Raw genomic sequence first — 25,642 nt, forward strand, 5'->3', positions numbered from 1 at the left:
GAAACAGGGGGAGAGTTAGAGAGCTGGCGAGGTGTGGGGAAGGGGCATGTTAGAGACCTGTATTAAATAAGTGACTGATTTTTAAACAGTTTTGGCCTCTCAACAACTTTTGTAGATGCACCATTGAAAGAATTCTATCTGGATGTGTCATGGCTTGATATGGCAACTGCTCAGCCCAGGGTCATAAGAAACTGCAGGGAGTTGTGAACATGGCCCGGTACATTACATTCGCCAGCCTTCCATCCACAGACACCATCTACACTTCTCATTGCTTCAGGAAGGCAGGCAACATCGTCAAAGACCCCACCTACTGCGGATATGTTCTCTTCCAGAATCTTCCACCAGCCGAAGATACAGAAGATTACCAATCCCACCACCCAAGACATTTTTCTCTTCCCACCCTTGTCTGACTTCCGGAGGGACCACTCTCTCCAGAACTCCCTCGTCCGCTCCACACTCACCTCCAACCCCACCACACCTGGCACTTCCCCCTGCAACCGCAGGAACTGCTACATCCACCCCCACACCTCCTCCCTCATCCACATTCCAGGTCCCAAGATGACTTTCCACATTAAGCAGATGTTCACCTGCACTGTTGTGGCTTACTCTACATCGGGAAAACCAAGCGGAGGCTTGGGGACCACTTTGCAGAACACCTCCGCTCGGTTCGCAATAAACAACTGCACCTCCCAGTCGCAAACCATTTCCACTTCCCCTCCCATTCTCTAGATGACGTGTCCATCATGGGCCTCCTGCAGTGCCACAATGATGCCACCCGAAGGTTGCAGGAACAGCAAATCATATTCCGCCTGGGAACCCTGCAGCCCAATGGTATCAATGTGGACTTCACCAGCTTCAAAATCTCCCCTTCCCCCACTGCATCCCAAAACCAGCCCAGTTTGTCCCCTCCCCCCACTGCATCCTAAAACCAGCCCAGCTCGTCCCAGCCTGCCTAACCTGTTCTTTCTCCATTTCCTACCTACTAACCTCATCCCGCCCTCCTGACCTGCCTGTCTCCCCCGGACTGGCCTACCCCTCCCTACCTCCCCACCTATACTCTCCTCTCCACCTATCTTCTTTTCTCTTCATCTTCGGTCCGCCTCCCCCTCTCTCCCTATTTATTTCAGTTCCCTCTCCCCATCCCCCTCTCTAATGAAGGGTCTAGGCACGAAACGTCAGCTTTTGTGCTCCTAAGGTGCTGCTTGGCCTGCAGTGTTCATCCAGCTCCACACTTTGTTATCTCAGATTCAAGAACACCTTCTTCCTTGCTGTTATTAGACTGCTGAGTGGACCTCTCAAATTTCAAGTCTAATGTTGATTTTGCTTTTGTTCCACCCTTGCAGCTATAACATTGTGTACGTCACTGCTCAACCTCTGTCTGGTATGATCTGCATGCAAAACAAACCTTTTCACTGTATGTGACAATATAAAATCAAACCAAAACAAACAGCCATCCTTGGTTCTAGATTCTCCCACAAGAGGAGCCATTCCTTTTCACACCCACCCGGTCAAGTCCTTCCAGGATAGCATATGCTTCAATCAAACATATGCTGTTGCTGTTTTTCAATGTGGACTATGCTGTTCAAAGGTTGTTGTTTGATGTTTACATCAATAAGGGAGCTTCTGCAAAGAGAAGCAGCTGTAACAGTTGGATCTTTACATGTATAAGGGAGCTTCTATTAAAGTGAACCAGCTGTAACAGTGCAGCAGTCCCTGAGAACTGCATGGGAGTCTGGAGAGATTTGCGGAGATTACTGTCGAGGTTCATCCTGAGCAGCACTGTGACGCAGGGCTCTGTGACCTCGGGGCTGTTCCTTGGGGCACACGCTGAGGAAAACCTGAACCGCACCTCAGTGCTGAGAAAGACCCTGTTTGTTTTGCCTGAAGCCAGCTGCTGTTCCAGTCGTCTTCACCTGAGTGATGTAGATTGGCACAGGTCAAGGACCCTCTGCTGAGGGACCCCCTAAAGTGCGGAGCAGGTGCAATGCAGTGTAAAATAGCTGTGCTGATAAACACTTCCTTCCATAACACGCCGAGGGGCTAGAAACTGCAAAACCTTCAGGCTGTGTGCTTCTTAATGAATGGACATTGTGAAGCAAGACTATTGTAAATGTACTGAGTCACCTCACACTGAAACACACTGAGAAAAGAAATGCAATACATTTTTTGTAATTTCCCACTTGAACAATTTTGCCCTCAGACTGTTTACTTGACATGGAATGAATTTTGTAAATGTCACAATTGCATTGAGTAGAACATACTGTGTGGGAACAAGATGAGTTTTATTTGCAAATTCTGTAATATTCGGGTTAAAATGTTTTGTAAATGTTTGTTTTTTCACAAATTTTATGAATAAAGCAAATTTTCAGAAATAAAGATGTCATGGCCTGGCTCAGGGCTAAGGGTGTGATTTAAACCTGTGACCTTCTGCTGCAAGTCTATGAATTTTACTTACTGAGCCAGAGCTAGCCTCCAGAAAACATCAGACCTGATTAAAATTGAACCACAGGTTCTGAGGGCTATAAATCTTGATCATAATTAATCTCAGAGCAAAATTCACGAAACACAGCAGGTTCCACAGGCACTCAGTCATTCCTCTGCAGGAATCGGTCTGAAGGTAAGGTAGTTGTGAAAGAAAGGATCCACAGCCCTCGTGGGAGGAAGCTACTTTCTGCAAACCAGGAGCTGGTAATTTACTCTATCAGTCAGAGACAGTGAATAAATGAAGCGTAGGATGAGTAATTAAACAATGGAGGGTTTCCGCTGAGGGACAGGCTGCTGAGGTAGCTGAGATAACAAGGTGTGGAGCTGGATGAACACAGCAGGTCAAGCGGCATCAGAGGAGCAGGAAGGCTGACGTTTTGGGCCTAGACCGTTCTTCAGAAAAGGGCTGCTCATTGTACTGTGGCAATTTCATGTTTTTTGGCCCAGATTAAAAATAGAGACAGACAACACCCAGAGGCTGCTGAAAATGAGATAAGCAGCAACTTACTTTCATGAAGTAACTGAGTCCAGTTTAAACATTCAAACTGACATCGTACGTACAATGTGACGGAGGGCAAAATCTTTCAAACAGGAGACTAGGAAATTAATTTTTCATATTGTACTTCACAACAGGAACGACTTTAAACTTAAAAGTTCACAAACTTCCAGGACAGGTACGTCACAGGGTTAGACACCTAGTGAATCTCTCTCTATACTATTCCCCATCAAACACTCCCAGGAAAGGGACAGCATGGAGTTAGATACCGATTAAAGATCTCTCTACACTGTTCCCAACAAACACTCCTAGGACAGAAACAGCATGGGGTTAGCTACAGAGTAAATCTCCCTCTACACTGTCCCCAACAAATGTTCCCAGGACAGGGCAGCACAGGGTTAAATACAGAGTAAGTCTCCCTCCACTCTGTCCTCAACAAATACACTCAGGCCAGGGACAGCATGGGGTTAGATACGGAGCAAAGCTCTATCAACACTGTCCCCACAAAAACACTCCCATCTCTACACTGTCACCAACAAACACTCCCAGGACAAAATAATGAAACAATCCATTGAGCCATTCCCTGCTTTATAGTGATGCTTCCTTCTTCTGTAAATCGGAAGCAAGCGACTTTTTGAGACGAAAAGTAAATATTTTTAATGTAACCGATGATAGCGGGTGCCATTCTCTCATGAGTATAAATTCATTCTTTCTAATCATTCAATCTCTGATAAAACTGCAAGCAATGACTGATAAATCCCCTGGTATAATGATTCCTTTCATCTCAGTCACAGTATGGACTAAATGGCTAAAAGAGTGATTAATCCAATCCTGTCTCTACTTTCAAACTAATCATTTCAAACAGGCATGCAGAGTGGTCTGTGGCTTTCTAGAGCTTGAGAGACAGCAGGGAAAGGGCAGACTTTGCTCTCATCTTAGATCATTGTGTTAACCTCATGTTTCAATCAGCCTTGTGTGGAACTGAAGCCAGTGACTCACACTAGAGAAGCAACTGCGGAGCCGCATGGCATTTGAGAAATGTTTCCAGGGCTCAACAGGGTCAATGCTGCTTGCCTTCTGACAGGTGAGTCCAGAATGGGCTCAGAATCTGGTTATGAGGCTGGTTGTTTAGGACAGAGGTGCGGTGAATTTCCTTCATTCTCAGGAATCTTTGGGATTCTGTGTCCCACTGAGCTTCTCATACACATTACGGTCCTGGCAGTGACCGTTGAGAGAATGAAGGGGTAATAGATTTGGAGCAGAAATGTGGGGGTCCAACTGTAAACAGCCATATTCTCACTGAACGCTGGAGTAGCCTCCTCCAGGCACTTATACAATTCTTGCTTACACCATCAAAACCCTTCATTATTTTAAACACCTCAATTAAATACCCCAATATCTACTCAAGGGAACAATCATATTTCTTCATCCACAGAATGAATACAGAAAAAATGCAAATCCCTGATAAAAACTGAAAGAACTGCCGATGCTGTAAATCAGAAATAAGAGCAGAAATTGCCAGAAAAGCTCAGCAGGTCTGGCTGCATCTGTGGATAGAAATCAGTTGACGTTTCGGGTCCAGTGACTATTCCTCAGAGCAGTCCCTTCCCTGAATTAGATTTCACTGTGTCTGTTTGTTCTCATCCACAAACTCCCTCAGATTCTCTCTCTGAGTAACATTTCTCTGTCTCTCCCTGCTCTGCACTGTACTTTACACTGAAGATCCTTACCATGGTTGGTGGAAAATGCAGCAGGAAGCCAGCAGTGAATGGGAATTGGAGCCCTCAGGGAGTGGGACATAGAACCTGGCAAACGGCAGGACTGTCATCCAAATGAGAGGAGCTCAGTCCCAGCCCACTGAGATAGCCATGACTGGAATGTTAATAACATCCCTGTGGGTGATAAGGAGGTTAATGGTTAACCTGCTGATAGGCCAGATTCTCTAGCATCAGCAGTTCCTACTACACCCTCAACTAGTCTTGTATTTACAGCTCAAAGTAGAGGCTTCCTGAGAGACTCATTTGATTAGATTGAACAAGGGCCAAGGAGAGCTCAGTGGGTCAGGAGCAGAAGCCCCATCTCCATCTGACTTTCCAAGACATCCCTTCTCAGTGGACATGCTGTGTTTCTGATTTTACAATTTCCAAAGCAGGAGCTAAATGTCAGCTTCAAAGAAATGTCTTATTGTCTTGTTTTGACAGTATCACCTCTGTCTCTCTCTCACACTCACACACACACACACACACAAATTTATAGGGTGAATTATTTCATCCAAGATGCTTGCCTATTGGGGGAGACAATGGCCTAGTGGTATTATTGCTGGGCAGTTAATCCAGAGGCCCAGTTAACATTCTGGGGACCTGGGCTCAAATCCTGCCATGGTAGATGGTGGAGACAACAAGGTGTGGAGCTGGATGAACACAGCAGACCAAGCAGCATCTTAGGAGCAGGAAAGCTGACATTTCAGGCCTAGATCCTTCATCAGAAAGATCATCTGATAAAGGGTCTAGGCCTAAAATATCAGCTTTCCTGCTCCTCTGATGCTGCTTGGCCTGCTGTGTTCGTCCAGCTCCACACCTTGTTATCTCAGATTCTCTAGCATCTGCAGTTCCTAATATCTCATGGCAGATGGTGGAATTTGGATTCAATAAGTATCTGGAATTATGAGTGTAATGATGACTATGAATCCATTGTCAATTGTCAGGGTAAAGCCCACCTGGTGCACTCCTGTCCTTTAGGGAAAGAAACTGCCATCCTCACCTGGTCTGACATACATGTGACTCCAGACACACAGCAATGTGGTTGGCTCTTAGCTGCACTTTGGGCAATTAGGGATGGGCAGTAAATGCAGCCTAGCTAGTGAACCCTCATCCTATGAATGAATAAAAGAAAAAAAATTACAGTTACATTCTATTTTGACCAAAAAACACACAATTTGTAGTCGCAGTCAGTCAGTGTGGCATTTTATAAATTTCTGTTTTCAGAATAAAACCTGCTGATTCCAGGTTAAAACTATGAGACAGATTCTGAATGAGGCCTCATGCCTACAATTCAGTGTCCCACCCGAGATGTCACCTTTTGTATCTCTGCCTGATTGATGTTTGGAAAGGTCGGCAGACTTTGATAAAAGCTTTAATTAACTTGGGGCAGTAACTTGAAACAAATTCTGGAATTTTCAACTTATTCAATCAAAACTTGTGTTTCCTTTCGAACAGAATTCTCCATCAGACGTTTTATATTTGTTCACTCCTTTCACACCAGTTGTATGATTCTTTGCTGTCTCTGCCTATAAACTCTAAATGTGCACCCTCTCTCACTGCATCGGACAAAGGAGATGCCCTCTGAAAGCTCATTATTTCAAATAAACCTGTTGACCAATAGCCTGGTATCATGTGATTTTTTTTGTGATATTTTGTTCAAGAAGTAGGCCTACCACCACCTTTTCAGGGGAAACTATGGACAGGCAATAAATGCGGGTCCAGCCAGTAGCAGCCACATCCCATGAATGAATTTAAAAAACATACATGCTGATCACATGATTTTAGAGACTTGAAAAGTTTATTCGTTAACTCCATCTCCATCTCCACTCACTCTATAACACTAACTCTCTATTGTGAAAACCACATCTTTTTATTTGTGAAGGAGAAAAGAGAGTTAATGTTTGGGTCTGGTGACCCTTCCTCAGAACCACCCAGAACTTCCCCAGTTCTGAGGAAGGGCCACTGGACCCGAAACATTAACTCTGTTTTCTCCTTCACAGATGCTGCCAGACCTGCTGAGCTTTTCCAGCAACTTGTTTTTGTTCCTGATTTACAGCGTCCACAGTTTTTTTGGTTTTCATTTGTGTTTATTCTGAATTGTAGACCAAGATGGGAAAAGAATACTGCTTTAAACCTTGGAGACTGTGGAAGGGATTACTGCAGCCTGAAAAGCAAGCTCCTGGAATTCATTGTGAATTGCGTTTACACTGTTGCTTTGTTTAAGCAGTAGGGAAAGATGTGGGGCACTGCACACCACTATGCTCAGAGCACACTGCACCTGAAGGCAGATAGCTGATTGGTTTTTCGGTGGGGGCCAGGAGTCACTCGTATGACAACAGGTTTCTGATTGGTTCCTGGGCAGATGGACAGAGTGTGTGTGTGACGATGTGGTTGTTTGTTCCAAGATCTCACTGTGAAATATACATTGCGGATGATGAATTTTAATGTGTAGCTAGTTACCCTTAGATAACACTTTCTGGGATAACAAGGTGAACACAGCAGGCCAAGCAGCATCAGAAGAGCAGGAAAGCTGACATTTCAGGCCTAGACCCTTCTTCAAAAGCAAAGTGGCCTAGGCCCGAAACGTCAGCCTTCCTGCTCCTCTGATGTTGCTTGGCCTGGTGTGTTCATCCAGCTCTACACCTTGTTATCTCAGATTCTCCAGCATCTGCAGTTCCTACCATCTCTGAAACAGTATAATTTTCTGGGGATATTAGTGAGTCCAAACCATGTTCTTTTGGAGATGGTAGGAACTGCCGAGCTGGGGAGAATCTGAGATAACAAGGTGTGGAGCTGGATGAACACAGCAGGCAAGCAGCATCAGAGCAGCAGGGAAGCTGATGTTTTGCGTCTGGGCCCTCAGAAGAAGGGTCAATTTAGACCCAACTCATATACTCCAACTCAATATACACATACTCAACACAATATTCAGTCACGTTGTTTACACTCACCTCAATTTAATATCATTCAAAGCAGATTCATTTCATTTCAAACTCACCTAATTTCCATTCACCTGATATGCACCCACTCAACTTGTACTCACTCGATTAAAACTCAGTCGTTTTACACTCACTCAATGGACACGCATTCGACACTCGTTCATAGAGTCAGAGAAATATACAGTAAGGTAACAGACCTTTCAGTCCAATTCATTCATACTGGCCAGATTGTAAATTAAATTAGAGATAATGGGAACTGCAGATGCTGGAGAATCCAAGATAACAAAGTGTGGAGCTGGATGAACACAGCAGGCCAAGCAGCATCTCAGGACCACAAAAGCTGACGTTTCGGGCCTAGACCCTTCATCAGACAGGGGGATGGGGTGAGGGTTCTGGAATAAATAGGGAGAGAGGGGGAGGTGGACCGAAGATGGAGAGAAAACAAGATAGGTAGAGAGGAGAGTATAGGTGAGGAGGTAGGGAGGGGATAGGTCAGTAGGGAAGGTGGACAGGTCGAGGAGGCGGGATGAGGTTAGTAGGTAGGAAATGGAGGTGCGGCTTGAGGTGGGAGGAAGGGATATGTGAGAGGAAGAACAGGTTAGGGAAGCAGAGGCAGGCTGGGCTGGTTTTGAGATGTAGTGGGGGGAGGGGACAAGCTGTTTTGTGACAAAACCAGCCCAGCTCGTCCCCTCCCCCCACTACATCTCAAAACCAGCCCAGCCTGTCTCTGCCTCCCTAACCTGTTCTTCCTCCCACCCATCCCTTCCTCCCATCTCAAGCCGCACCTCCATTTCCTACCTACTAACCTCATCCCGCCTCCTCGACCTGTCCATCTTTCCTGGACTGACCTATCCCCTCCCTACCTCCTCACCTATAGTCTCCTCTCCACCTATCTTCTTTTCTCTCCATCTTCGGTCCGCCTCCTCGTCTCTCCCTATTTATTCCAGTTCCCTCTCCCCATCCCCCTCTCTGATGAAGGGTCTAGGCCTGAAACGTCAGCTTTTATGCTCCTGAGATGCTGCTGGGCCTGCTGTGTTCATCCAGTTCCACACTTTGTTATCCTGTAAACTAAATTAGCCCCATTTGCCAACATTTGGCTCATATCCATCTAACCCCTTCCTATTCTAATATCCATTCAGATGCCTTTTAAATGCTGTACCAGCCTCTGCTACTTTCTCTGGCAGCTAGATCCATTCATGCACCACTTTCTGTATGAAAAAGTTGTCCGTTAGATCCTTTTTAAATCTTTCCTCTCTCACCTTAAACCAGTGCCCTCTAGTTTTGGACTTCCCCACCTTGTCTATTTACCCTATCCATGCCCTTCATCATTTTTTAAACCTCTAGAAGGTCACACCTCAGCCTCCGACACTCCAGGAGTCATACAGTTAGACAGTATGGAAACAAACCCTTCAATCGAACTTTTCCATGCTGACCAAGTTTCTCAAAGTAAACTAGTCCCACTTGCCTCTATTTGGCCCATATTCCCCTTAAGCCTTTTGTATCCATGTATCTGTCAAAATATCTTTTAAATATTGTAATTGTATCAGCATCTACCACTTCCTTTGACAGCTCATTTAATACACGCACCACCCTCTGTGTGAAAAGGTTGTTGCTCAAGTCCCTTTTAAACCTTTCTCCTCTCAACTTAAACCTATGCCCTCTAATTTTGAACTCCCCCACCCTAGGGAAAAGACCTTTGATATTCACTTTATCTATACCCCTCACGATTTTATAAACCTCTATAAGGTCACCCCTCAACCTCCTACATTCCAAGGAAAAACAACCTCAGCCAATCCAGGGATAATGGGAACTGCAGATGCTGGACAAGCCGAGATAACAAAGTGTGGGGCTGGATGAACACAGCAGGCCAAGCAGCATCTCTGGAGCACAAAAGCTGATGTTTCTGGCCTAGACCCTTCATCACAATCTAGGGTCTCCTTATAACTCAAACCTTCCAGCCCTGGTAGCATTCTTGTAAATCCTCTCTGCACCATCTCCAATTTAATAATATCCTTCCATAGCAGGGTGACCGGGACCGCACATAGTACTCCAGAAGAGGTCTGACCAACATTCTTTACAGCTGACCCCTATACTAAATGCAGTGAGCAATGAAGACAAGTGTGCCAAACACCCTCCTCACCACCCTGTCTACCCGTGGCTCCACTTTCAAGGAACTATGTACCTGAACCCTAGGTCTCTCTGTTCGACAACAATCCCCAGGGACCTATAATTAACTGTGTAAGTCCTGCCCTGCTTTGTCTTACCAAATTGCAACACCTCACATTTGTCCAAATTAAACAGCCCAGCTGATGAAGATCTCATTCTTTGGTAACTATTTTCACTGCCCACTAAACCACCAATTTTGGTGTCATCTGCAAACTTACTAACCATGCCTCCTATATTCACATCCAAATTGTTTATATAAATTATGAACAACAGTGGACTCAGCACCAATCCTTGTGGCACACTGCTAGTCAATGGACACTCACTGCATGGACACTCACTCCACAGACACTCATTCCATGGACACACAGTTGATATATACTCAGTTGTTTTTGACCCAGTTGAGAATGCTGAGTTCATTGAACCCACTCAATGCCCTTGTCGACTCCCACTCTGTTTCAGTGTGTCAATCTGTAGAAGAGGTTGCCAGCACATGTGAATGAAGAAGATCACACTGGTTAACTTAACTTCAACTTAGACAATATTTCTTTTTGGCAGTGACTTCCTGAATCACATTGATTGTGTAATTTCAGAGATGGTACAGGCTGCTGGTGGTCACACATGAACTAAACCCGTTGCACCGTTGAAGTACTGGACTCAGACACCAAGCTCTGAAATATGGGCTTATTTCCCGCCCCTGTCAAAAATGTCTTGGTTTCTCTTTTAGTCAACTGCAGAGTACTCCCCATTTGCCAGAATGGGTGCTGATCCAACAACACTAAAGAAACTCAACAGTATCCAGATCAAAGCACCTGCTTGACTGGCACCATATCCCCTCCCCCCCACCACCGACACTCAGTAGCAGCAGTGTGTACTATCTACAAGATGCACTGCAGAAATTCACCAAAGATCCTCAGACAGCACCTTCCAAACCTGTGACAACTTCTGACAAGAAGGACAAGGGCAGCAGATACATGGAAACACCATCACCTGGAAGTTCCCCTCCCAGCCACTCACCATCCTGTCTTGGAAATACATCATAGACCATAGAACATATAGAACATAGAACAATACAGCGCAGAACAGGCCCTTCGGCCCTCGATGTTGTGCCGACCTGTGAACTAATCTAAGCCCATCCCCCTACACTATCCCATCATCATCCGTATAAATCATCTATATCACTGTTTTTTAAACTGTTGCTCGATTAAAATCCTGGAATTCCCTCCCTAAGGGCACATGGGTCCACCTACAGCACATGGACTGCATTGGCTCAAGAAGGCAGCTCACCAACACCTCAAGGGGCAACGAGGGATAGCAAAAAATGCTGGCCGGGCCAGCAACACCCACATCCCTTAAACAAAGTGAGAGCGAGCCGGAGAGAATGTAAGGAATGAAGAACTTGGATTTTTCTTTGTTGGGGGATGGCAGGAGACATTAAAATAGTTCAATCTGCGCCAGGCGTCTTTGTGATATTTGCTGTGTTGTGTAAGGGACACATTAACTAAAGTGGCCTAGCAGCTAATCCCTGAGTTCAGGTTAATGTTCTGACCATGTTAAAGAGAAACAATCATTAACCTGGATTTTGAGCCCCATCAGACTGAGTAAACTCATCACATCAGATCAGATTCCTCATAGCTTCCTTCATTCATCATCACACAAGGCCAGTTGCAGGAGGAAGTTGAATTGATCTGAGCAATTAATCGGTGCAGGATTCGTACTGAGGCAGCCGCACTATTGCTCACTGAATTTCACATCTACCCCTCTCTATCCACCCATCCAACACTCAATCCTTCCATTCTTGGTGCTCACGGGATTGGAAGGTGTTATTTGAGGAGCCTTGGTGAATTTCTGCAGTGTATCTTGTAGATGGTACACACTGAATGTTAGTGATGGAGAGAGCGGATGCTGAAGGTCATAAATGAAGTACTAATTGAATAGGATACTTTGTAGCAGTGGTTTATACTAGCTGCACTCATCGAGGCAAGCAGAGAGTACTCCATCACGCTTGTAAATCCCAGGGCTCAATGAAGTGCCTTGTGGATGTTGGGCAGGCTTTGAGGAGCCAGGAGGTGAGTTACCTGCCACAGTATTCCTAACCTCTGACCTGTTCTTGTAGCCACTGTGTTTATGCGTCACGTTCAGATGAATTTGTGGTCAGTTGTAACCTCCAGGATATTGATAATGTCGAGGACAAGCAGTTGAGATCTCTGGGAGTGCGAGCTCATCAAAGACTGCTGATCTTTTAACATTATTCTTTTATTTTTATAGTTTAAATTAAGAAAGAGTTTCATGTTAACTATTACATCATTTATTCATTTCTCTGCTTATTCTATGAAAGTAATCCTTAAATTTTTAAACTTTGTTTCTTTTACTATTTTGTACCTGATCTTTTTGAGTGTAGGTACCTCAGTGCTTAAGATAGTGCAGTGTTTCGCAACATTATAAACTTTTCACCATATTCCTGCACTTCTGTACTTACATACACATTACAATAAAATCGAAAACCTATAAAACATTATTGGAGATGGTCATTGACTGTCATCTGTGTGGCAAGAACGTTATCTGTCACTTTTCAGTCTAAGCCCGATCATTGTCCAGGTACTGAAGAAGGGTCACTGGACCCGAAATGTTCAATCTGTTTTCTCACCAAAACGCTGCCAGACCTGCTGAGATTTTTCAGAAATTTCTCCATCTCCATCTGCAATTCTTTGTATAATTTTATTGTCCAGTTTAGCATTTGGATGGGCCTGTTCAGTATCTGGGGAGTCATGAAGGACAGTGACTGTTAGGACACTGTCACAGTAAAGTCTACCAGAGCCATCCCCGATGACCTGGGTAGATTCATTGTCAACAGGCCTTCTCATTGATATCAGGTGAAGTCACTGTTACAATGTAGGAAAGGATCCAAGATATTGGCAGAAAACAGGCTTAGGCGTGACAATCCAAATTGCAATAAAATCTCGGAGGGTCAGTGCAGACGGAGCGCCGCTTTGTCAGAGAGTCAGTACTGCGGGAGTTCTGCACTGTCAGAGAGTCAGTACTAAAGGACCACTGCACTGTCAGAGGGTCAGTGCTGAGGGAGAGCTGCACTGTCAGAGGGTCAGTGCTGATGGAGTGTGGCACTGTCAGAGGGTCAGTGCTGATGGAGTGTGACACTGTCAGAGGTCAGTGCTGAGGGAGAGCTGCACTGTCAGAGGTCAGTGCTGAGGGAGTGCCGCAATGTCGGAGGGTCAGTACTAAGGGATGGCCACACTGTCAGAGGGTCAGTACTGAGGGATGGTCACACTGTCAGAGAGCTAGTACTAAAGGACCACTGGACTGTCAGGGGATCAGTACTGAGGGAGTGTCACATTTTCAGATGGTAAGTACTGAGGTAGTGTCACACTGTCAGAGAGTCAGTACCGAGGGAGTGTCACATTGTCGGAGGGTCAGTACTGAGGGAGTGCCGCACTGTCGGAGGGTCAGTACTGAGGGAGTGCCGCACTGTCGGAGGGTCAGTACTGACAGAAGCTGCACCTTTGGAGGGTTGCAACAGAGGTAGCACCGCACTGTTGGAGGGCCACTTCTGAGGGAGTGCTGCACTGACGGAGGGTCAGCATTGAGGGCATGTCACACTGTTGGAGGGTCAGTACTGAGGGAGCATCACATTGTCGGAGAGTCTGTGCTGAGGGAGTGCCACATTGTCGGAGGGTCGGTACTGAGGGTGCGCCGCACTGTCTGAGGCTCAGTACTGAGGAAGCGCCGCACTGTCAGAGGGTCAGTGCTGAGGGAGTGTCGCACTATCAGAGGCTCAGTACTGAGGGAGTGTTGCACTGTCAGAGGGTCAGTATTGAGGAAGTACGGCACTGTCAGAGGCTCAGTACTGAGGGAGTGTGGTGGGCAGAGGTGAACAGTATTTCTCATTTTTGGCAGCAGGGCAGGATCAGATTCCTGTTAGTGGTATCGTACTGTGTACAAATTACCTGGCACGGTGCCTCCGTTCCATCATATATATCCTTCAACTGGGATTTCACTGGCTGTGAAACTCTTTGAGAAATTGAGGTTGGGTTACCTCTGTAGAAATGTAGGGTTTTATCCTCAGTGTCTGCTGAGAGTGATACCACCCTGTCTGTCCCGTGAATTGCGCACAAATATTCTATCCAATGCCACTTTGCCCACTGTCTGCCCATCACCTGAAAATCCATGTCAATTAACTCACTCATTGGACTGCGGTCCCTATCAGGGCAGGCATTTCCCAGCAACTATGATGAGAAATGAAGAAGGCAGTGAAGATGTTGCTTGAGAAACAGCACTCGGCATTTTATTGAGGAATTGACTGCACGCTGCTGATGCCAGCAATGTTGATAAACAGCTCCACACAGAACAGCTTGACACATCCTAGAACACTCCAGTAATTCTTCAGAAACAGACAATCAATAATGTGCAAAGCTGAAAAGATTGGGAATCGGTCAGCTTACGACCTACTTTATTACATCTTGATTTGGAAAGACAGACTGTCAGCTGTTTCCCTATCGAAGGAGATGCAGATTCATCATTGACCTGTGCATGAAGTAAACAGATGCAAGGTGTCCGTATGTAAAGTGTGTCAAAGGTATCCAAATGCTACAATATTACAGCTGATACTGACAATCCTCCTTCTTGTTCAGCTGCCTGTTGGGGAGGATGGGCCATGATGACGTCCCAGTTAAAAAAGCACTTGTCATTGGTAACAGGGCACAACGTTTTGCATCTCAGTAAGTGGGTACTGGTAACTCAGGGATAATGGGAACTGCAGATGCTGGAGAATCCAAGATAATAAAGTGTGAAGCTGGATGAACACAGAAGGCCCAGCAGCATCTCAGGAGCACAAAAGCTGACGTTTCAGGCCTAGACCCTTCATCAGAGAGGAGGATGGGGAGAGGGAACTGGAATAAATAGGGAGAGAGGGGGAGGCGGACCGAAGATGGAGAGAAAACAAGATAGGTAGAGAGGAGAGTATAGGTGGGGAGGTAGGGAGGGGATAGGTCAGTCCAGGGAAGACGGACAGGTCAAGGAGGTGGGATGAGGTTAGTAGGTAGGAAATGGAGGTGCAGCTTGGGGTGGGAGGAAGGGATGGGTGAGAGAAAGAACAGGTTAGGGAGGCAGAGACAGGCTGGGCTGGTTGTGTGATGCAGTGTGGGGAGGAGACAAACTGGGCTGGTTTTGGGATGCGGTGGGGGAAGGGGAGATTTTGAAGCTGGTGAAGTCCACATTGATACCATTGGGCTGCAGGGTTCCCAAGCGGAATATAAGTTGTTGTTCCTGCAACCTTTGGGTGGCATCGTTGTGGCACTGCAGGAGGCCCATGATGGACATGTCGTCTGAGGAATGGGAAGGGGATTTGAAACCATTTCAACTTCCCCTCCCATTCTTTAGATGACATGTCCATCCTGGGTCTCCTGCAGTGCCACAATGATGCCACCCGAAGGTTGCAGGAACAGCAACTCACATTCTGCTTGGTCCTTGAAACTGATAACTCAGGGCCAGATTAGCTATTACTAACACGAGGTGGGTAAGATACATGTTGAACATTCCAACTCACTCAAACTTCCCCCAGAGATTGTATTATATATCAGAATGGGGTAGAGCTTCACTTTAGCTCATAGATTAACCCTTTCATACTCATCACTTCGTCAGCAATTCATGGGAGTATAATCCTCCAAAGCTTGACACAGTGACATGAGGGTAAGAGATCCCAAGCTCCCAGAGGCAGGTTTTGGCTTTGAGAAGGGGATTAAAGGTAAAGGATATTCACTGCCACCAGACCTTACAAAGTATTGCACTGCAGAAACTTCTGAACCAAACTGGAGATATTATTAGACAACAAGGTGTGGAGCTAGATGAACACAGCAGGCCAAGCAGCATCAGAAGAGCAGGAAGGCTGACATTTCAGGCCTAGACCCTTCTTTAGAAACATTCGAAACATCAGCCTTCCTGCTCCTCTGATGCTACTTGGCCTACTATGTTCAGCCAGCTCTAAACCTTGTTATCTCAGCTACTCCAGCATCTGCAGCTCCTGCCATCTCTGGAGATATTAGTACATATCTTGGGAACAAGTGGGATTTGAACTTGGGTCTCCTGGGTCATGGGCATCGACATCACCACTGTGTAACAAGAACCCAATCAATCCTTAAAGCTCACACTTAACTACAGATATTGGACAGAATCTTACAGAGGTTTGCGTGACGAGGACTGTGGCAGAATTAGACTGGGAGTGCGTTCAGTCCAATCATGATGTCAGGAACAACTTGTGACGTCTTATATCCTTTTCTAATCAACCTGTTCAGAGATGTAATGATGCACCTGGAGAAGGTGGGACTTGAACTCAGGCCTCCTGGTTTAGAGATAGGAGCACTGCCACTGCAGCCCACTCATTATTATTCCTATGCTGACTCTAAGGGATGATCTAATTAGCAGTGGTAGAAGATAAACCACTTAGTAAGCCTCAATGAAAAGAGGCAATAATCTTAACAACAAGGTATCTTTTACTGTCTGATACAAATCAAAACAAGCTAATCTGGCTTGTTTAGTGCAGTTACAAAGATTACCAAGAGCCTGAGATAATGCATCTGTCTACATCAGGCTCACATGAGACTTTTTGTTTGTCCACTGATTGTCATCAAATTAGTTTGATTTATTTGATTTGTTTATTGTCACATGTACCTAAGTACAATGAAAAACTTTGTGTGTGAGCAGTAAAGGCAGATCATTGTGATCAAGGACATACAGAGAATAGGGTGTAAAAAAACTTGGACAGAGTAATCCATACAATTTACACTGCATAGAACATGAGCTACACATGGTCAACATTAACAGGATCAACATTATTTGAAGTTAGAGAGTCCATTCATCAGTCTAACAATGGCAGGGATGATGTTGTTCTTGAACCTGCTGATGTGTGTGTGTTCAAGATTCTGAACCTTCTGCCTGATGGAAGAGGTTGTAGGAGAGCTTTACCAGGGTACACTGGGTCTTTGATGATGCTGGCAGCCTTTCTGTGACAACAAGACACACAGATGGAGTTCATAGATGTGGCATTGCATTCCGTGATGGCCTAAGTTGTGCACACAACTTTCTGTAGTTTTTTGACGGTCCTGGGCCATACCAGGCCGTTGTGCACCCAGATAGCATTCTAAAGGTTGGTGACAATCCTTATGGATATGCCAAATTCCTGGGCCACCTTAAGAAAGAAGAGGTGTTGTTGTGCCTTCTTGACTGTTACATCTACATGAGAAATCCAGGACAGGTTGTCAGTTGTCATTGCTCTGAGGAACTTATGTTCCCACCCTCTCAACCTCTGCTTCATTGATTTTGATGGGGGCCAATTCTCCTCCTTTCTTTCTGAAGTCAATGATTTAGTTCTTTTATTTTGCCAACATTGAGAGAAAGGTTTTTATTATTGCACCACATCACCAAGTCATCTGTCTCCTTCCTCGTTTCTGACTCTTCATTGTTTGATATCTGTCCTAACAAGGTGATGTTGACAGCAAACTGGCATTCTTTCGGAATTTGGCTACAGAGTCGTGGGTGTACAGGGAGTACAGTAGGGGGTCATCCTTGGGGGGCTCCATTATTGAGGGTTTTCGTGGAGCATAATGTAACCTCCAATGGGGATAAAGTTGATTAGTCTTTAGAGGATGGGTGCAGATTTGATGGGCTGAACAGCCTTTTTACGCATGGCAGGGATTCTGTGACTAACCTTTTCAGAACCATGACATGTGTAACAAGCTGTACCTGGGGAATCATCTTAAATCCAGTCTTCACTGGCGATTCCATACTCAGCAGAACCCATCCAAAACTGAGTCCTGGATTACCAAGGAGAAATTTTTGATATTGTAACAAAAATATCTGAGCTACAGCTTTCCGAACATTACACATGTCAGTATAATAAAATATTTATATTAAATAGATATTAGTTTTGTAATACATTAAACCTATATGTGCCCAGTCCTGGTGTTTGTGAGTTTTGTATAGGATCCATACACAGTGAGGCACATCAAATAAATAGAACTAACTGAAAGATGGGCTTATGATTCTCCACCAACTAGACTGGGAGATAGACCAGGCTCCCATCCTTGACAGGAGATTTGGAATGTGAGCCACTGCAGGAAAGGAGGGAATACAACGGACTGAGTATATACAGTATGGTCTGGACGGTGGGAATTAACCAAAACAAGGACCTGGTTCCCAATGGCACTGAGAGACAGTGGGATAACATCCATACAAACTACAAATACCACTGGGTTCCAGGAGACTGTGTAAACAATTTTCCTTCCAAAGGAACAAGCTGCCAAAGGAAACACGCCCAATCCATCACCCGAAATCTTTGGAAGAAAAAATATATATTCGAGGATGATTCCTATTTACTAGTCTTTCATCATTAGGACGATCACCTCACCAGCTCATGCCTGGTTTACTGAACAGTAACGTGGAAATGCTGGTAGTGATACAGAGATACCATGGGAACTTGTGGCAAGATGGTTGTGAGTTTCGGGCTTGTCTAGGCCTCAGGCTATAAATGGCAGTGTTTTGGAGGTGTCAGCAATTGAAGCAGATGTTAAACTGAGACTAAGCTCAGAAAAGATTTACCAGGATGTTGCCAGGAATGGAGAGTTTGAGTAATAAAGAAGGGGCTGGAAGGGCTGGGACTTTTTCCACTGGAGTGCAAGAGGTTGAGGGGGAACCTTATAAAAATTTATAAAATTATGTGAAGCATAGATAGGCCTAGGGTGGGGGGCTGAAAACTAGGGTGGCCCATGGCGAGTGTCTCAGCTCGGCGTCTGAGTGTATCCTGCCTGGGCATGTTCCTGAGGCACCAGGGGAGATAGGAGAGGTGGCAGTTTCAGCAGCAGTGATGGCATCTACCGTTGAGTCATTGAGAACAGGCTGTCGAGGTTACCCAGAGAGCGAGATAAGTGGAGGGCTCATCAAAGATTGTTGAACTTTAAACTTGTTCCTTTATTTTCCTAGTTTAAATTAAAAAGACTTTAATGGCAACTATTACCTTATTTCTTACTTAACTACTTATTCTGTGAAGTAATGTGTAACTTTTTAACTCTGTTTCTCTTGCTACTTTTTCCCTAAGATTGTTGAACCTAGAAACCTTTGTATCTAAGATGCCGCCATTCGTGGTGACATTATACACTTTCCGCTGTACTGCTGTACTCCTGTACTCCTGTACTTGAGTGCATGTGACAATAACAACCAAATCTGAATCCAACATATCTTTAAGGTGAGAGGAGAAAGATTTAAAAAGGGCATGAAGAGCAACTTTTTCACACAGAGAGTGGTTTATGTGTGGAATGAACTGCCAGAGGAAGCGATGGAAGCGGGTACAGTTACAACGTTTAAAGGATGTTTGGATAAGTACATGAATAGGAAAAGTTGGGAGGGATATGGGCCAAATGCAGGCAGGTGGGACTAGTTTAACTTGTGATTATGTTTGGCATGACGGACTGGTAGGACTGAAGGGTCTGTTTCTGTGCTGTATGACTGTACGACCAGTACATGAGTCGTTTTAACCCTTTCCAATCAGACCCACTTCTCAAAATACTTCCAGCAACAGCAATGTGGCATCTGTTCAAACTCGCAACCTTCCGCCATCCTCAAACAGAAATCCTTGGATGATCTGATGAATAATTCATGTCTTGAGGGAGATTTAAATTTTGTTTCAGCCTGCAGTCTGCCTCCGGACTAATAAGGATGCTAATTATAGTAGCAAACTGATTGCTGCTAACATTCTCATCTATCACTGTCTAATTGTTAGCTGTGAGTGTGTGACCCACACAGGAGAGAAGCCCTCTGTCCAGAGACTAGCACTTACAGTCATTGCCGCTTCCACTGGAGAATGAGACAACACAGGAGGAGGCCATTCAGCTCATCTTACCTCTGCTGGCTGTTCCTCACACATAGAAATGAAGATTATTCCTTTTCAAGATAGTTTCAAAATCAGTTTTCGCTTACTGCCCTGTCAGGCAATGTATCCTCCTCACAGCAATCTGTCGAGTCCCACTTCAAACCCCCCCTTTGATACAGTGCCTCACTGGAGGCTGCCGAGCAAAGTGAGGGCCCATGGTGTTCGAGGTGAGCTACCAGCTTGGATTGAGGATTGGCTGTCTGACAGAAGGCAGAGAGTTGGGATAAAAGGCTCTTTTTCGGAATGGCAACCGGTGACAAGTGGTGTCCTGCAGGGTTCAGTGTTGGGGCCACAGCTATTCACTTTATATATTAATGATCTGGATGAAGGGACTGGGGGCATTCTGGTGAAGTTTGCCGATGATATGAAGATAGGTGGACAGGCAGGTAGTGCTGAGGAGGTGGGGAAGCTGCAGAAAGATTTAGACAGTTTAGGAGAGTGGTCCAGGAAATGGCTGATGAAATTCAATGTGAGTAAATGTGAGGTTTTGCACTTTGGAAAAAAGAATACATTGACTATTTTCTAAATGGTGAGAAAATTCGCAAATCAGAAGTGCAAAGGGATCTGGGAGTGTTGGTCCAGGATTCTCTAAAGGTTAACTTGCAGGTAGAGTCGGTAATTAAGAAAGCAAATGTAATGTTGTTGTTTATCTCAAGAGGGTTGGAATATAAAAGCAGCTATGTGCTTCTGAGGCTTTATAAGGCTCTAGTTAGGCCCCATTTAGAATACTGTGTCCAATTTTGGGCCCCACACCTCAGGAAGGACATACTGGCCCTGGAGCGTGTCCAGTGGAGATTCACACGGATGATCCCTGGAATGGTAGGTTTAATGTATGATGAATGGCTAAGGATCCTGGGATTGTACTCATTAGAGTTTAGAAGGTTGAGGGGAGGTCTAATAGAAACTTACAAGATAATGTATGGCTTAGAAAGGGTGGACGCTGGGAAGTTGTTTCCGTTAGGCAGGGAGACTAGGATCTGTGGGCACAGCCTTAAAATTAGGGGGGCGTAAATTTAAAACTGAAATGAGGAGACATTTCTTCAGCCAGAGAGTGGTGGGCTTGTGGAATTCATTGCCGCGGAGCGCAGTGGAGGCTGGGACGTTGGATGCCTTCAAGGCAGAGATCGACAAATTCTTGATCTCTGAAGGAATCAAGGGCTATGGGAGAGTGCAGGGAAGTGGTGTTGAAATGCCCATCAGCCATGACTTAAACGGCAGAGTGGACTTGATGGGCCAAATGGCCTTACTTCCAGTCCTTTGTCTTATGGTCTTAACGTCTTTCATCCCCGCCTCCTTGATCTGAAACAACCTGTCCATCTTCTCTCCCACCTATTTGGTCCTCCTACCTCACTGACCAATCCCCACCAGTCCCTACCTGCACTCTCCTATCACCATCCCACCTACATTCCCCAGCCCCACCCCTCCTTTCTCTATTTATTTCTGAGCTTCCTTCCCTCTCCCCATTTCTGAAGAAGGGTCCCGATCTGAAAAGTCAACTTTCCTGCTCCTCTGATGCTACCTGGCCTACTGTGTTCCCCCACCTCTACAGTGTTATCTCTGCCTCTAGCATCTGCAGTTCTCACTATCTAAAAAGATTGTGGATAAAGGACCTTACTTCAAGCTTTGTGGACATGCAAAGAGTGGTTTCTTTAAAAATGTCATTGGAAGTTTATTTGTAGACATCAGAGCTTGCTTTAACAGGGCTTTCCCCCAACTCCCATGGCAAGATAAAAGCAGTGAATGTTTCAGGTCTGAGGTGACATGGTGGCTCAGTGGCTAGCACTCCTGCCTTATAGCGCCAGCGAACCCCAGGTTTGATTCCAGCCTTGGGTGACTGTCTATGTGGATTTCCTCCCACAGACCAAAGATGTGCAGGTTATGTGGATTGGCCATGCTAAATTGCCCATAGTATTCAGGAATGCGCAGGTTAGGTGAGTTGTGCTTTTGAAAGCGTGAATGAAGAAACATTTCGAGGATATTTTTGAGACAATTTTATATGCAAAGTTTCAGAGACAATCCTATGTGATTAGTGACTGCACTACAGAGGGTAGAGTCTCACGCTGGCAGGCTCCACAACATTCTATGCTTTGGCCTTTTGCCTTCAAGAATGAGATATTGGTCAAATGTTCTGTCCAGAAAACAAATCTCTATAAAGTAATCTGTACCTTTTCTCCTTTTTTCCTGACCATTATTTCTGTGTATGTGGGTGTTTGTGTGTGTGTGTGTGTGTGTGTGTGTGTGTGTGTGTGTGTGTGTGTGTGTGTCTGTCTGTGTGTGTGTGTGTGTGTGTGTGTGTGTGTGTGTGTGTGTGTGTGTGTCTGTGAGAGAGAGAGAGAGCGAGAGAATGCGTGTGTGCCTATATGTGAGGGGGAGAGAGACACTGAGTATCAGCATGTGTGTGTGTATGTCTGTGTGCGTATGTGAGGGAGAATGTGTGTGTGTGTGAGAGAGAGAATGTTTGTGTGAGTATGCATGTGTGGTGCGTGTGTGTGTTTGTGTGTGTGGGAGGGAGAGAGTATGCGTATGAGGGGTAGGAGCAGATGGTATGGGAAAGTATTTAATTGGGGAGAGGGAATTACAATGCTATTGGGCAGGAACTGTGGAGTATAAATTGAGAAGAGATGTCCTTAGGGAAATGCACAACAGAAATGTGGAGGTTGTTTAGGGAGCATTTGCTGCGAACGCTGGATAGGTTTGTCCCACTGAGGCAAGGAAGGGATGGTAAAGTGAAGGAACCTTGGATGACAAGACCTGTGGAACGCCTAGTCAAGAGGAAGAAGGAAGCTTACTTAAGGTTGAGGAAGCAAAGATCAGACAGGGCCCTAAGAGCCTACAAGGTAGCCAGGAGAAACTGAAGAATGGACTTAGGAGAGCTAGGAGGGGAAATGAAAAAGCCATGGCAGGAAGGATCAAGGAAAACCTCAAGACATTCTATGTTTATGTGAGGAACAAGAGGATGGCCAGAGTGAGGGTGGGGCCAATCAGGGATTGTGGAAGGAATTTGTGCGTGGAGCCGTGGAATCGTAAGGGGAGATCCTGAATAAATACTTTACTTCAGTATTCACCAGTGAGAGGGACCTTGTTGTTTGTGAGAACTGCATAAAACAGGCTGGTATGCTCAAACAGGTTGACATTAGGAAGGAGGATGTACTAGAAATTTTGAAAAACATGAGGATAGATAAGTCCCCTGGGCCAAATGGGATATACCCAAGGCTTCTACGGGAAGCGAGGGAAGAGATTGCTGCCCCTTTGGTGATAATCTTTGCATCCTCACTGCCCACTGGAGTAGTACCAGATGATTGGACGGAGACAAATATCATTCCCTTATTCAAGAAAGTGAATAACCCTGGGAACGACAGACCAGCCAGGCTTACTTCTGTGGTGGACAAATTATTGGAGAGGATTCTGAGAGATAGCATTTATGATTAGTTTGAAAAGCACGGTTTGATTAGAAATAGATAACAAAGTGTGAAGCTGGATGAACACAGCAGGCCAAGCAGCATCTTAGGAGCACAAAAGCTGACGTTTTGGGCCTAGACCCTTCATCAGAAAAGTGGGAGGGGGAGTGGGTTCTGAAATAAATAGTGAGAGAGGGGGAGGCAGATCGAAGATTACAAAAGAGTTGAAGTGGGAGAGATTCCCTGAGGTTTGTCCGGATGCAGGAGGATAGCTTCTTCAGGTTAGACATCCCTGGAAGAGGCTTCGCAGTGAGGTTCAAATTGTATCAGAGTGGTTAGAAATAGCATGTCGTTGTGAGAGGCCAGTCATGACTCACAAGCCTTATTGAATTCTTTGAGGAAGTAACAAAACAAATTGAAGAAGGTAGAGCAGTGGATGTGGTGTAGATGGATTTTAGCAAGGCATGTGATGATGTTCCTCATGGTGGGCTCATTCAGAAAGTAGGGAGGAATAGCATTCAGGGAAATTTGGCTGTGTGGATACAAAACTGGTTGTCTAATAGAAGACAGAGCGTGGTAGTAGATGGAGCTCGGTGACCAGTGGTGTGCTGCAGGGATCTGTTCTGGGGCCTCTGTTCTTTGTGATCTTTATAAATGACTTGGATGAAGAATTGGAAGGATGGGTTAATAAGTTTGCCGATGACACACAGGTTGGTGGACTTGTGGATAGGATGGGGGACTAGGTTGCAATGGGACATTGACAGGATGCAGAACCAGGCAAAGAAGTGGCAGATGGAATTCAACTCAGCAAAGTGTGAAGTGATTCATTTTGTAAGGTCAAATTTGAATGCAGAATACAGAGTTAATGGCAGGATTCTTGGCAGAGTGGAGGAACAGAAGGATCTTGGGGTCCATGTTCATAGATCCCACAAAGTTGCTACCCAAGTTGATAAGGTTGTAAAGAAGGCATATGGTGTGTTGGCTTTCATTGGCAGGGGAATAGAGTTTAAGAGCTGTGAGGTTATGCTGCAGCTCTATAAATCTCTGGTTAGACCACACTTGGAATGTTGTGTTCGGTTCTGGTCACTTCATTATAAGAAGGATGTGGAAGCTTTGGAGTTGGTGCAGAGGAGATTTAGATTAGATTAGATTAGATTCCCTACAGTGTGGAAACAGGCCCTTCGGCCCAACAAGTCCACACTGCCCTATGGAGCATCTCACCCAGACCCATCCCCCTATAACCCACACACTCTTGAACACTACATGGCCAATCCACCGAGCTTGCACATCTTTGGACTGTGGGAGGAAACCAGCGCACCGGGAGGAAACCCATGCAGACACGGTGAGAATGTGCAAACTCCACACGGATAGTCGCCTGAGGCTGGAATTGAACTTGCGTCACTGGCACTGTGAGGCTACAGTGTTAACCACTGAGCCACCGTGCCACCCACATTACCATGATGCTGCCTGGACTGGAGGGCAGGTCTTATGAGGAAAGGTTGAGGAAGCTAGGGCTCCTCTCATGGGAGTGAAGAAGGATGAGAGGTGACTTGATCGAGGTGATGATGAGAGGCATAGATAGAGTGGATAGCCATAGATTTTTTCCTATGTGGTGACAGGTGGAAATGACTGTTATGAGGGGGTATAATTTTAAGGTGATTGGAGGAAGGTACAGGTGAGATGTCAGAAGTAGGTTCTTTACACAGAGAGTAGTGGGCGCATGGAATGCACTGCCGGCATTAGTAGAAGGGTCAGGTACATGAAAAATAAAAACCAAAAGAACTGCAGATGCTGTAAATCAGGCACAAAAACAAAGTTGCTAGAAAAGCTTTGCAGGTCTGGCAGCATCTGTGGAGGAGAAAACAGAGTTAACGTTTCAGGTCCGGTGACCGTTCCTCAGAATTCTTCTGAGTTCTGAACAGTTCTGAGGAAGGGTCAGATACATAAGAGACATTTAAGCAGTCCTTGGATAGACAGTCGTGTGATTGTATAATGTAGGGTATGCAGGGTAGTTTGATCAGACTAGGATAATAGGTTGGCATAACATTGTGGACCGAAGGGCCTGTGCTTTACATCGATTTTGTGTGTGTGTGTGTGTGTGTGTGTGTGTGTGTGTGTGTGTGTGTGTGTGTGTGTGTGTGTGTGTGTGTGTGTATTTTGGGAGTAGTTAAGGAAAGGGACATTAATATTGCAAAATTAATGACTGTGAATGTTAACCAATCATTATTGCATCATTATTAAGTTATTTCGATCATAAAGCCATAATTGCAATTATTCTGAATTCTAGTCACTGTTGGATGTAAGGGTGGGATGTGGGGGTGTGAGAATGAGCAGGAGCTGGGATCTCTCTGCAATAAAGATCACCAGCTGATTGCTGTGAGTTGGAGCTGGGTAGTTACTGTAACAGGCAGGCTCTGAGCGTTGCGGTTCAATCTTTGTTCCACTCCATCAATCCATGGCAGATGAGT

At 45.3% G+C, this 25,642-nt stretch overlaps 2 protein-coding genes across 8 annotated transcripts in view; one reads left to right on the forward strand and one right to left on the reverse strand.

Moving 5' to 3' along the window:
* The window catches only part of LOC125455140 (L-gulonolactone oxidase), a 38,750-nt gene extending 33,907 nt beyond the window's left edge, over nucleotides 1–4,843 (reverse strand). For both annotated transcript variants that reach the window (XM_048536805.1, XM_048536804.1), the window contains exon 1: nucleotides 4,711–4,843. In XM_048536805.1, the coding sequence (XP_048392762.1) occupies nucleotides 4,711–4,713 (3 nt within the window). In that variant the 5' untranslated portion in view covers nucleotides 4,714–4,843. The remainder of the gene's footprint in view (nucleotides 1–4,710) is intronic.
* A 6,649-nt stretch (nucleotides 4,844–11,492) lies between these two features.
* LOC125454964 (uncharacterized) overlaps nucleotides 11,493–25,642 on the forward strand; it is a 45,568-nt gene continuing 31,418 nt past the window's right edge. For 2 of the 6 annotated variants that reach the window (XM_059648774.1, XM_059648771.1), the window contains exon 1: nucleotides 11,493–11,911. Coding sequence is in view for 2 of the 6 variants with exons in the window: in XM_059648771.1 (XP_059504754.1) it covers nucleotides 11,867–11,911 (45 nt within the window). In the remaining 4 variants the exon portion in view is untranslated. Of the gene's footprint in view, nucleotides 11,912–19,131; nucleotides 19,193–25,642 lie in introns of those variants that run through there. The other 4 variants (XM_059648772.1, XM_059648775.1, XM_059648776.1 and 1 more) reach the window with 4 other exon arrangements.

This window comes from Stegostoma tigrinum, chromosome 9, assembly GCF_030684315.1.
Source record: "Stegostoma tigrinum isolate sSteTig4 chromosome 9, sSteTig4.hap1, whole genome shotgun sequence".
Lineage (NCBI taxonomy): Eukaryota > Metazoa > Chordata > Chondrichthyes > Orectolobiformes > Stegostomatidae > Stegostoma > Stegostoma tigrinum.